This window comes from Saccostrea echinata, unplaced genomic scaffold (assembly GCF_033153115.1).
Source record: "Saccostrea echinata isolate AGI-Se365-2 ecotype Australia unplaced genomic scaffold, CSIRO_AGI_Sech_v1 ptg000084l, whole genome shotgun sequence".
Lineage (NCBI taxonomy): Eukaryota > Metazoa > Mollusca > Bivalvia > Ostreida > Ostreidae > Saccostrea > Saccostrea echinata.
The window spans coordinates 192,690-204,470 of NW_026889833.1; the positions used below are offsets into that span (position 1 = coordinate 192,690).

The window sequence follows — 11,781 nt, forward strand, 5'->3', positions numbered from 1 at the left end:
CTTCGGTTTTTTTAATATTTATCCCGAGGCGTATCCGACCTACAATTTCAGGAACGTTTTGTGTCTTTACGAAGTCTAGATCTTATAGTTTCTTGGTTAATTTACACCTTATACCTGTTGGATCTCTTCTTTACAAAAAAGTCCATATATTTCGCAACCCTGCTACACTCCTGTTGTTATCCTGAACCAGTCGGTTTGTCCACCATCATTTTAGGAGTTTTCTTTATACAACCTTGTAATTGTACTTCGATTTTTGCCAAAATTTGACTTTTATTTATTTAAACCAAGCCAAATTGATATTGTTTCTTAATTCATCATGTAAACTGTAACAAAGATAACAAAAGATCTCTCTTTATTACATACATCACATATCATACGGTTACAAAGCAGGAGAAATGAAACTTAGATTTGCTTCTACATTATTGATCATAAAAGCAGAAAAAGGAGGAAAAAAGTAAAAGTTTCAATAATTTTAGTGATAAATTGATTACAAAAAAAAATTGTTTTAACGACAGAAAGACAAGAGGCCTATAGGCCAAAACGTTCACCTGATTAATCATGATCCTTCTTGTTCTTTTCCCGATAAATTCCTATGTAAAACCCTTGTACCCCTATCCTTATTCTCAGAGTCATATTTTGAAAAAATAAAATTGAAACTCTATGGTGACTGAGGATACTTCCATCTAAATGTATATAATCATAGCTAATCGTGTCTTTGATGTTATTAAGAATATTTTTCCTGTTTTCCTATTTAAAATATTAGTCGCCCAATGGAAAAACACCTTTTCCCAAGGGCTCATGATTTGAACAATTTTGAAGCTACACTACTTGAAGATGATTCCATATAAATATGAATGCTCATGACTTTGCTGTTCTTGAAAAAAAAAAGATTTTTCTTTTGATTTCCTACGTGAAACTTTGATTGCCTTTAGTGGTATGGGGAAGAAGATGAAATCATAAAAGGTTTATGACAACAACGACGACGTCGGAAACAACAGACAACGAACAAATTTTGATCAGAAATCATCATTTGAACTCTCAGCTCAGGTGAACTAAAATCAACTATCCTTCCAGATCTTTGGTTTACAAAGCCGAGAAACTATCAACGTTCTACTGTTGTGAACCAATTGTCTGTGAGTATTGAAACGGCTGTTGTGCACTGTATCCTGCAGAATATTGCGTTGAGTAATTTCCTGTCGGATACAATGTGGTTGTGTTGTTTGACTGCTGTGTTGAATATGTAGCATATGGAATACCTGGTTGGTTTGTTGTTTGACCTTTGAAGAAAATTGATACAACTAATAAAATAGGCTAATGTTTTTTTTTAAAAGAATATAGTTCAATATTCACGAAAGCAGTATCTCAAAAAAAAAAAATTAGAAAAAAATTCTTATGAATCAAATACACTAGCTGGAACTTCTAAAGATTGTTCTTGAACAGAATAATTATATTCATATTTTTATTACAGTAAGGAAGACAGAAGTTAATAATATAGTACACCGTATACTTAGAAAATGAAATATACATATTAGTATTGATAAAAAAAAAACCTGAATTTAATATTACTCTCAGAATAAATAAAATTATTATAAATTAAACATAGATGTACCTGAGGTATTCTGAGTCGTTCCTAGTACTTGACCTTGATTAGGTTTCCGTCTGCACACACACCAACAAAATATACCTGTTAGTATTGTAATTAAAATTATACCGCCGATCACACCTCCAACAATAGCTCCAACGAAAGTTCCATCTGCATGTTGTAAAAAAAAAAAATATATCAAATTACATGTATACAGCTAATGACTGTTGATTTAATATTTGCATATTATGTCTTTAAACAGTACTACGATTTTCAGGACAGGCAGACAATTTAAGGGAGGAGCAATACGGTACTAAGGAAAGACAACCGAAGCTCAAATATTCTTTTATTTTGAATGGGAAAACACTTACAATCAAAAACTTTTTCAGCGGTGACAAGTAGTTTGAAACTAGCACTTGATGTTGACTTATCATCGCGTTTCTTGAAATTGATATAAAGATAGTCCTCCTTTTTACCACAAAATTTAGTGTGAATGTTTTTTGAACACGTTACACTCTGAAAAAAAAATCCATTCAAGATTATGTTTCTATAAAATTTATTAAATGATAACTGTATCTAATTTCTTAACTACTCAGTACATTCACGAAATTTTAGAAAAGAAATTTTTGAATTGAATTTTTGAATTCTAAGAATTTATTGTAGTGTTTTCAGCGTAAAGTTATAGCTTTGTTATATTTTGAAGCCTTTTACCTCAATAGATCTTCTCAGATATTTACAGAGTAACAAAATTGTATTAAATAAAAAAAAGCAAAGAAAAATGGAAAAAAAAAACACGTTAACTGTCCTTGCATGAAATGACGATATGCGAACCTGTAGCGGTTTTCCAAAAACGGAAGAGGTATACACTAACTCTATGGCACAATCTGGATCGTTGAAATATTGAGGTGTAACACAAACTTTGTACTCATCCATGATTTCATCTCCTCTTCCCTCGAATGAGAAGTCATCGCACAAGGTACTAACACGTTTCCCATGGTATTCAACATAAAATTGGCGACTTTCATCCAATTCTTTTAAGAAAACAGAGCAAGTATCTCCAAATTCATCTGTAAATAATTAAATGAAACCGTTATTTTTTAAGTTGTAGTTAATTTCTTTTCATAAATGTACATTTGATATCAAAACTGATACCACATCTACAGAATGCACTGTACGTGTATATTAAGGTCTCTACTAAAAAGAAATTCGATGGTATATAACCTTAAACGTAGTTTTGCAAACTGTAAATGTAAAAAAAAATACTTCTTTAAATAGAAATATGATTTCTAAACTACCATTTTAAATGTTTCTTAGCCGGCTACAGATTTACGGAATACAAAATGAATAAGCCTGTCTATTGTAGACAAATCAGCCGAGGATATGCTTTTGATGTGCATAATGACTGCCCTGAAGTTTGCATATTTCCCCTTCTAGAGCACTGTGTACAAGAAGAATGAAATCTTTTTTTCTTTTTTTTTTACGCTTTTCCTCCCTGGAGATCAGCGATACGTTCCTGGGTTTTTTCTACCTTCCTTTCTTTTTGAATTGCCCTACTTTGCTACGAAATCAAGTCGTCTGCATTACGAAAGTAACGAAGTTACGAGAAAGAAAGGAATAATTCATTAGACAGATGTTAAGGCCTAATATCCCTCTGTTCTAAATTTGATTAAAAAAAATTTACACATTTCCAATTGACACAGTAGATAGAAAGAGTATAAACTTATTATCGTAACATAAATTAAAAAAATATGAGGTATACTTAGAAATAATATTTAGTGTCATACATATTAGGTTGATATTTAAAAACTTAAGAACGTAAGTAAGAATATCGTGTTGTCAATCAATATATGCTTGTAAAATTGTGTCCATCACCAAGAGTTATTGTTCTTTAATTTTTTTTCTATTTTCTAAAGAAAAAATATAATACTAATAAAAATGCTCTACATAGTACATATTGTACACTGTAAATTATACAAGTTCCTATTAGGAAATAGAGATATTTTATTTTTGTAACATGAAAATGAACTTGGTACAAAAGTACAAAAGAATAAATTATAAGATTCATCTCTTAAATCAAACATAATGACTGAGACATAGAGAACTACGGAATATTATCAAGAATAAGCAAGTTAGTAGAAGATAGTTACGTCATGGCCGTAGGAACCGGGGAGGGGGGGTCACGTGGGGGGCTAATTTTGCCGATATAGATTGCTATAGTAAACATAGATGTGGCCCTCAATAAAAACGTCTAATGACCTTTTTTTTTTATTTATTTTTTTATTATTTATTTTATTTATTTTTTTTTTTTTTTGCTTGTCAAGGAATATTTGGAAGCTGATGACCTTTTTTTTTGCTTGTCATTTTGGGTAGTGCCCCTTCAACTGTCAACTGAAAAATGTATGGCTGTCCCCCCCCCCCCCCCCACCAAACTAAAATTGCTTCCTAAGGGCCTGTACATAGTAACCTTTAGCTTATTATATTTCTTTAATAAAAAAAAATGCATTTTACCGATTTAATGGAAATTAACTTACAAGACATAGTTTCCGTTGTAACAACTTTCGATAAAATAACAATTACAATAAATCCACACCCAACCGCCAATCTTGCTAGCTTCATCCTGTCAGATCTGTTAAAAGTGAATATAATTTATAGCATATTTTTTTCTAATGCACATAAGTACTAAAAATTAATTTTGCTGCTTTACATTTAATTGCTTATAAACAGAAATTACCAAACCTCTGATTTGCCATGTTTTCATTTAAATGTACCCTTTGATATAATAAAACCAACATTGACAAATATAGAGTAGATGATCCAGGAAAATTATACATATCTATCTCGACGTCGTTTTAAAAACTGTCCTGGATTTCTCCGTGTAGAGAAAAAATATACATAAAAAAGGCTTTTGAGAAGAAGCTGAAAATATTCAAAAGTTACTGACGACGCATATAACGCAAGGAGAGAAATAAACAGATGGCAACAGATTATCTGAGTGAGTGAGATGATTTAAAAATAATTTTGATTGAGAATACCAGGAAATTTAGGCATTCAGAAGTTGCTCGATATTCTCCCTTAAAGTAAATTTGAAATATTTCTACATGCAAAATTAATTTGATTGTTTTTAATTAAAAGGAAATATGAGATCAAGCCCAAAAATACCATTTCACCGTGTTCTTAGACAAGATTTAAATCAATATCTTCTTGCAATCGATATTTGAACAATTTTTAAAGATAGCTATAAATATAACAATAACGCCCACATTTTTTCCAAGTGTAAAGATTTAGTACAGTGTATGTAGGTCAATTCATATCCCCACGTTAGATATAAAGAATTGATCAATAAAAAAAATTAAGTATGTAAAACGTTTACATGAGCTGAAAGAGAAATCCAGAAAGAACTAATAAATAGGTAACAAGCTTTAGATATGATAATTTTTGCAGCAAATTCTTGGCATGGCTATAATTAGATAAATAATATTATAAAACCTTAACTTTTGGACAGAATTTATATAATTCTAAAAACTTATTAATCACAATATGAGAAAAATACAAATTGAAGGAAAATGTATTTTCCCGAAGTATAATTAGGCTTCTTTCCATTTCTCTTTTATGTTTTCGATTAAATTATTGGTTTTTGAACACTACATCTTGTAAAATCGCTAAGCATTAATAAGAAATTATGAGTTGTTTATATGCATCTGTAATCACAAACCACATCTATATGTTATAATTCATTCATACTTGGACATGGATGATAGTATTTTTTTTCCTTTTTGTTTTTAAAAAATGTATTTTCCTTGCATAAAAATTCACTTGTTTGCATATAGTTTCTCTGACATAAACATGGCATATCTTATTACCATCTGCAAAGTTGATAAGTTGATTCATGAGCAAATTAATCAAGCAGAGCTAATTAAATAAAGTTTACGGATTTGTGCTTATTCTATGTAAACTTGTTTGAAAAATAAAAATTCTAATAACATTTACACATATGTATTCTTCAGAAAATACCTCACGTCAAAATACCAAGTATGTTGTACATTGAAAAATAAAGAATAAAGGATACAAAGAATTATAAAGCAAAGTATTCCATTCCATGATAAATGCAACAGATCGATGCCTTGAATCTAATCAATCATTATCAGTTCATAACAAATATCAATTCCTTTAAAAATGAGAAAAGTGAAGAACACGAATTGTTTTTGATCTTACAAATCCTGTGTAAAATACAGTTTATGAAAGGGCAATAACACGGACCATTGGGAAACACCAGAGCTGGCATCGGCTATCTAGCACTCTGTATTGATACAAGTAAACGGAATAATTGTTAGTCTAAATGAATGTAAAAACAATGGCTTAACAATTGGTATGAAAGAGTAAGTCATGCCCCTCACGGAGAAAACTTCTTAAAATCCCAGATACATATATATGTATGTATTTTCCTGCTTAGATAGGTCACCACATCTGGGCCAACTTTTGACATGCGACACCATCGATATATTTTTTTTCTTTTTCATTTATACATGGGATACAATATTAATATTATGTATATTGATAATAAAGAAGTATCAACTAAACTGTCTACATACCTTCTGAAAAAAATCAGGAAAATAGTAGTTTTTAAAACACAGAAATAATTGATTTAAGAAACTTTGCAGCTAATTTACTTGTACCTTTGTGTGTAAACACCCGAGATAAGAAGAAAAATATATGGTTACCTGTAGTCGTCAACAGAAATAAATATGATGACTACGCAATCACATTCAGTAAATTTTTATTCATCCTTACCTGGGCAAGATACTACATGTACCATCATAGAGGTTCAAACGTGTTATGATTTTATCTAAAAAAGCTTTTTTTTTTTAAATTTTAGTTTTAGACCATATTATTTTAAAGCCTCAAACTAAACAGCATATACCAACTTTATGATTATACTGAAGTGAAACATTAAAGGTTCACTTGGTTTGATTCAAAACATCTGCAACCTTAACTGTAAACTTAACCTTTGAAATATTTCATTTGATTAGTATTGTCGTTAACTTATATTTATTTGAAAATAAATGAGTACAGGACTATAAATGTCAAAAATAGTCATTTTGCTTCCTAATAGTATTAATTTATTATTTCATGGTTATCAACTAAGATATGTACTTTCTTCGGTATACTCGGAAAAATAGGTCTGAAATGCTTCCGTTCAACTATTTCAGAGATCTTATAATTGCTCCTTACAAAAATTTTAACTGCTGAAAGGAAGAAATTCAGACGTACTGTGCTACAACATATTCTAGAAATGGTGTAAATCAGAAGTGGGTTCTCTATACGATTTTCTACACTTTATACATCCATTCCTAATGATAAATAAAAGCTAGAATTTTTTATATCATAGACAACAGTTTCTTCGAATTCTTGTCATTGGTCATCAACAAAATTCTTTCTTAAAAAACCGATCTGATTCTACACACAGGTACTCGGAAGAAGATATTAAAATAATGCTGGAGTTCATAATTAACAACATTTATTTAGTCTTTTTAGACCATACTGTTGGAATTCCCATGTACAAGAAAACACTTGCTGTGGCTTTCAACTCGACATTTGTATGTATCGACGATGTATTATCAATTAACTATAGTTACTTTCATTCATATGTCGATTCGATATATTCCAGTAACTTAAAAGACACCACATTGTCTGCCACATCTGTTTCATATTAGGATTTTTTGCTGACTGTAGACGATAATGGCCAACTAAAAACTAAACTGTATGACAAACAAGATGACTGCAGCTTTTCCATCGTCAACTTTCCTTATTTATGAAGTAATATTCAGTTACCACCTGCATATGGTGTTTACATCTCCCAACTTATTCGATACTCAAGAGCGTGCTTCGAGTACGATCAGTTTTTAAACCGAGACAGGCAACTGACAGATAAGGTGATGTTACAGGGATTTCTGTTGGATAAGAGTAGGTAGAAAATGGAGTTAAATGATTATTTTTTTCTCAAAATATATACGTAGATACGGGATTTGAATTGTAATTTCCTATGTAAGTTATGTGTACTGCGTGAATGAAATATGAAGATAGCGAACAGTATTCAATCTCAAAAGTCCAATGAAACGATACAAATTTGGAGCAGAGCAACCACGGACCTCAACATCTAGAGGTGGGATCAGGTACCATGGAGGAGTGAGCATCCCCTGCCGACAGGTCACACCCGCCGTGTGCTCCTATCATGATCGGGAAACAAAACCAGAGAAATCCGTAGATAATTCAGTGTGTAAATAATGGCCTAACAGTTTGTATGAAAAAAGTCAGTCAGCATTTGACTCAATGATAGGTCGTATATATGTGCTGAAAAGGTCATTGTATCGACCGAAAAACTTGCGAAAAGATAACGTCAAACGAGACTGTTGATATCTTTGTTTCGTCAACTTGTTTTTCAATAGCTTGCCTCGTTTAAGAAATTGTTCATACGTAGAGCATGCTCTTGTGTATCGAATCAACTGAGAGACATAAACCCCTTAAACAGGTGATAAGGGTACATTGCTACATAAGTAAGGGAAGTTGGCGATTGAAAAGTTGAAGTCATTACGTTTATCATAAAGCTTTGTTGTTAGGTTACCATTAACGTCTTTTTCTAGTAAAATATCTTAATATGAGACAGATGTGTCAGAATCTGTGGTATCATTTATTTCAAGCTCACTGGGATATGTCGATTCGACATATGAATGAAAGTAACTATTGTTAATTGATAATACGTCGTCGATATATCGAAATGTCGAGCTGAAGGCGACAGAAAGTGTTTTCTTCTTCTCATGTAGAAGTTTTTAAATAAACTATATATATTATATATTGTATAAATTAACATTATTCTAAAATATTCAAAAAATAAGAAATCAATGTTATTTTAGGCTTTAATTTTTTTCTTTGAAAAACTCTAAATGTTCATTCTTAATATAACTTATATATTGTAATATTTATTTCTTTATTATTTTTGTTAAAATACCTGTTATGTTTGACTGTAAGTTATTTTCTGCTTCCTTTGTTGAGAAGTAATTAAAAAAGTTTATGGACTTATGAGAAAAAAAAGTAAAATTATGTAGGTTATGCTTACAGATTGTTTGCGGATTTATCATTAAGATGATTATGATTACCCGTCGCTGTCGCCATTGAATTTTAATACGAGCAGCGACGTCGTTGCATCTTTAATATCCCTTCACTCTGTCCCAATATACTTTCCTTGACTAGATACCCTAGCCGGAGTTAAATAAAGACTGATTCCTATATTGTTATCTGAACTTAAAACTTTATGCACTGTTTATTACAATACAATACAATACTAGTATACAAAAGAAAAAGATCCTGACTTGACTGTGTCAACTTAATCTGCTTGTCGGAATTCAGGACTCACGGACAACGAATAGACATTAACTCTCTCTCTCTCTCTCTCTCTCTCTCTCTCTCTCTGATTATTTGTGTAATTCAAAAACAGTTTATCAGGACATATTTTGTCTCTCTACGACTTGTTCCAAAATTTTGAAGTGAAATTACTAAAAGATGCCCCCCTACCCCTTGCCAAGCTCCGGCGTCATTTTAACCCCCTAGTTTATTATCACTCTCTAAAGAATTTACGATAATACTTCACAGAACTGAAAAATGATATTAAAATGATAAATTTTAAATTATATTTGTGTCGCATCACATGAGTGAATTAACGTGAAAATTGGAAGCCATATGCTTGTCAAAGGAATTTGCCCTTTGACTCATGGTCGAAAGATTTTGAGATTTAAAATATTTAACCTCAGAGTTCATGTAGCATTTTCCATCCATATGTTTAATATTATGTAGTCTTTTGAATAAAAGAAATTTATTGTAGCTTCTGTAAAATACATGTTTAAATTATAGTCCATCCTCACCAAAAAATTATAAAAGGATAGCACCCTATCTAAGATAACGAAATTCAATTTGTTTCTAATTTGCCGTGTAATATTTCTGAAAATACGCAATCAAAACATTTTTCTGATAGGGAATAATAAATGATAGGAAATATTAAATTTGTATCATTTTTATGTTTTTTTTTTTTTTTTTTTTTTTTTTTTTTTTTTTTTTTTTTTTTAATTTTATACTTTTATGCTTTCAAGCAACAAATAAAACACATTTTATCAAGCAAATAAAAAAGGAATAAGATGAAGAACACATAGGTTACTTTACCAAGTCAGAGGGATAATCACAAATGTCTTTTTTTAATGAATTGAAAAACACATGTATCTTAGTCATATGATTAATTTTCTTGTGCATATGACATTGAAGATTGATTATCTTAGTCATTTGATCCGGGAGCCCTAGGCCAAAACATGGTGTTGATTTATTAATGTTTAAATTAAAAGGCATCTTTAACCCATAAATATACTACAATCTTCTGTAAACTGCAAATGTTTAACACAACAAACCAGTCTTTTACACAGGAGACGGCTCCTATGGAAGATGATAAATAATCAATAATAATCATTCATAAACCCTAATTAAAAATAGTGCTAGGAAAGTAATATACAGTTTACCTTGTGTTTTAGCTTTTAAAACAATATCAGTTTCAAATGCACACAACCATATGAAAGCTTCAATATTAGAAAACGAGGATGGCTTTTAAAATCAGTATTTGTGTTAATTTCAATATGAAATGTGAGGTTAACAAACAGTGATTATTTTCAAAAGTTTGACATATCGACAGATTGTGTTTGCAAACAAGGTCATTGTATCGATCATAAAATTTGCAAAATGTTGACTTTACACAAGATCGTTGATATCCTGTTATCATCATATTATTTGTCAATAACCTGCCTCGTTTAAGAAATTGTTCGTACGTACAATGGCATATGGAGATAAGAAACAGTAATCAAGCTCAAAATCCATTGAAATAATACAAATCGGGAGCAGAGCAAACACGGACCTCTAAAACCATTAGAGGTAGGATAAGGTACCATGGAGGAGTAAGCTCCCCTGTTGACCGGTCACACCCGCCGTGTGCTTATTGTCATGATCGGGCAAACGGGAAAATCAGTAGATAATTCAGTGTGTAAATAATGACCTAACAAGTAGTATGAAAAACGTCAATCAGCATTTAACTTAATGATAGATTGTATTTGCTGACAAGGTAAATGTGTCGACCTCAGAACTTGCCAAATGTTGACAACAAACGATACAGTTGATATCCTTGTTTCATCATCTTGCTTGTCAATAGCTTGCTTTGTTGAAGAAATTGTTCGTACGTAAAGCATGCTCTTGTGTATCAAATCAACTAGGAGACATAAACTCCATTTGCAGGTGATAAAGATACATTGCTATATAAATAAGGGAAGCTGACGATAGAAAAGTTGAAGTCATCACGTTTATCAAATATACTTGTTGTTAAATCACTATTTAGCGTCTCTTCCGCTAATCTGAATATAAAACAGATGTGTCAGACTCTGTGGTATCTGTTATTTCAAGTTCACTGGGATTTATCGAATCGACATATAAATAGAAGTAACGGTTGTTAATTGATAATACGTCGTAGATATACCTAAATGTTAAGTTAAATGCCACAAGTTTTTTCTTCTCATGTATCAGGTTTTTTTAATACATTCTGCTTCATATTAATATAAAAATAGGTCTGCTAATTAGGGGTCGCCATTAAATGGATCGCAGATTGTTAGAAAACTTGATCTCCAACAACTACAGAGATACTGTCAATCAAAAACTCACTCATCTTTTTAATATCAACTTCGGAGTACTTGTGTGTACAATCAACATGCTATTGCGTATCAAATACACAGTTATGTGTGTTAGTTTGCCTTTATCATTTTACTAATGTAAACAATTTAGAAAGGATGGCAAATTGAACAATTTTGACGATAATAGAAGGACAAATTTTGTTGGAAAATAGAAACAAAGAAGGGGGAGGTTTTATTTTCCAACAAATATCTGGACTGGGAGGTATATTCTCTGACATTTCTAACGAGAAGGGGAATATTTCTCTATTGCTACGGTGAATTTTTAAAGTCCTATATGGAGAAATTAAACGAAGAAGCTAGATTTAAACGTCAACAAATGTGTCTTATGACGTTTCAAATGCATGCTACTACAAGCATATTGTCAATCAGAAACTCACGCATCCTTTTAATATCAACTTCAGAGTACTTGTGTGTTCAATCAACAAGAATAAA

General features: G+C 31.2%; 1 protein-coding gene across 1 annotated transcript; it reads right to left on the minus strand.

Annotated features, from left to right (window-relative positions):
* Positions 1-369: 369 nt before the first annotated feature.
* Positions 370-6,254, minus strand: LOC133176887 (uncharacterized). Its single transcript, XM_061311942.1, has 6 exons — positions 6,172-6,254; positions 4,114-4,208; positions 2,414-2,649; positions 1,954-2,098; positions 1,610-1,753; positions 370-1,277 (listed from the first exon to the last, which is right to left on the minus strand). The coding sequence occupies exons 2-6, from the start codon at positions 4,196-4,198 to the stop codon at positions 1,111-1,113; spliced, it is 777 nt and encodes a 258-aa protein (XP_061167926.1). The 5' UTR covers positions 4,199-4,208; positions 6,172-6,254; the 3' UTR covers positions 370-1,110.
* Positions 6,255-11,781: the final 5,527 nt, after the last annotated feature.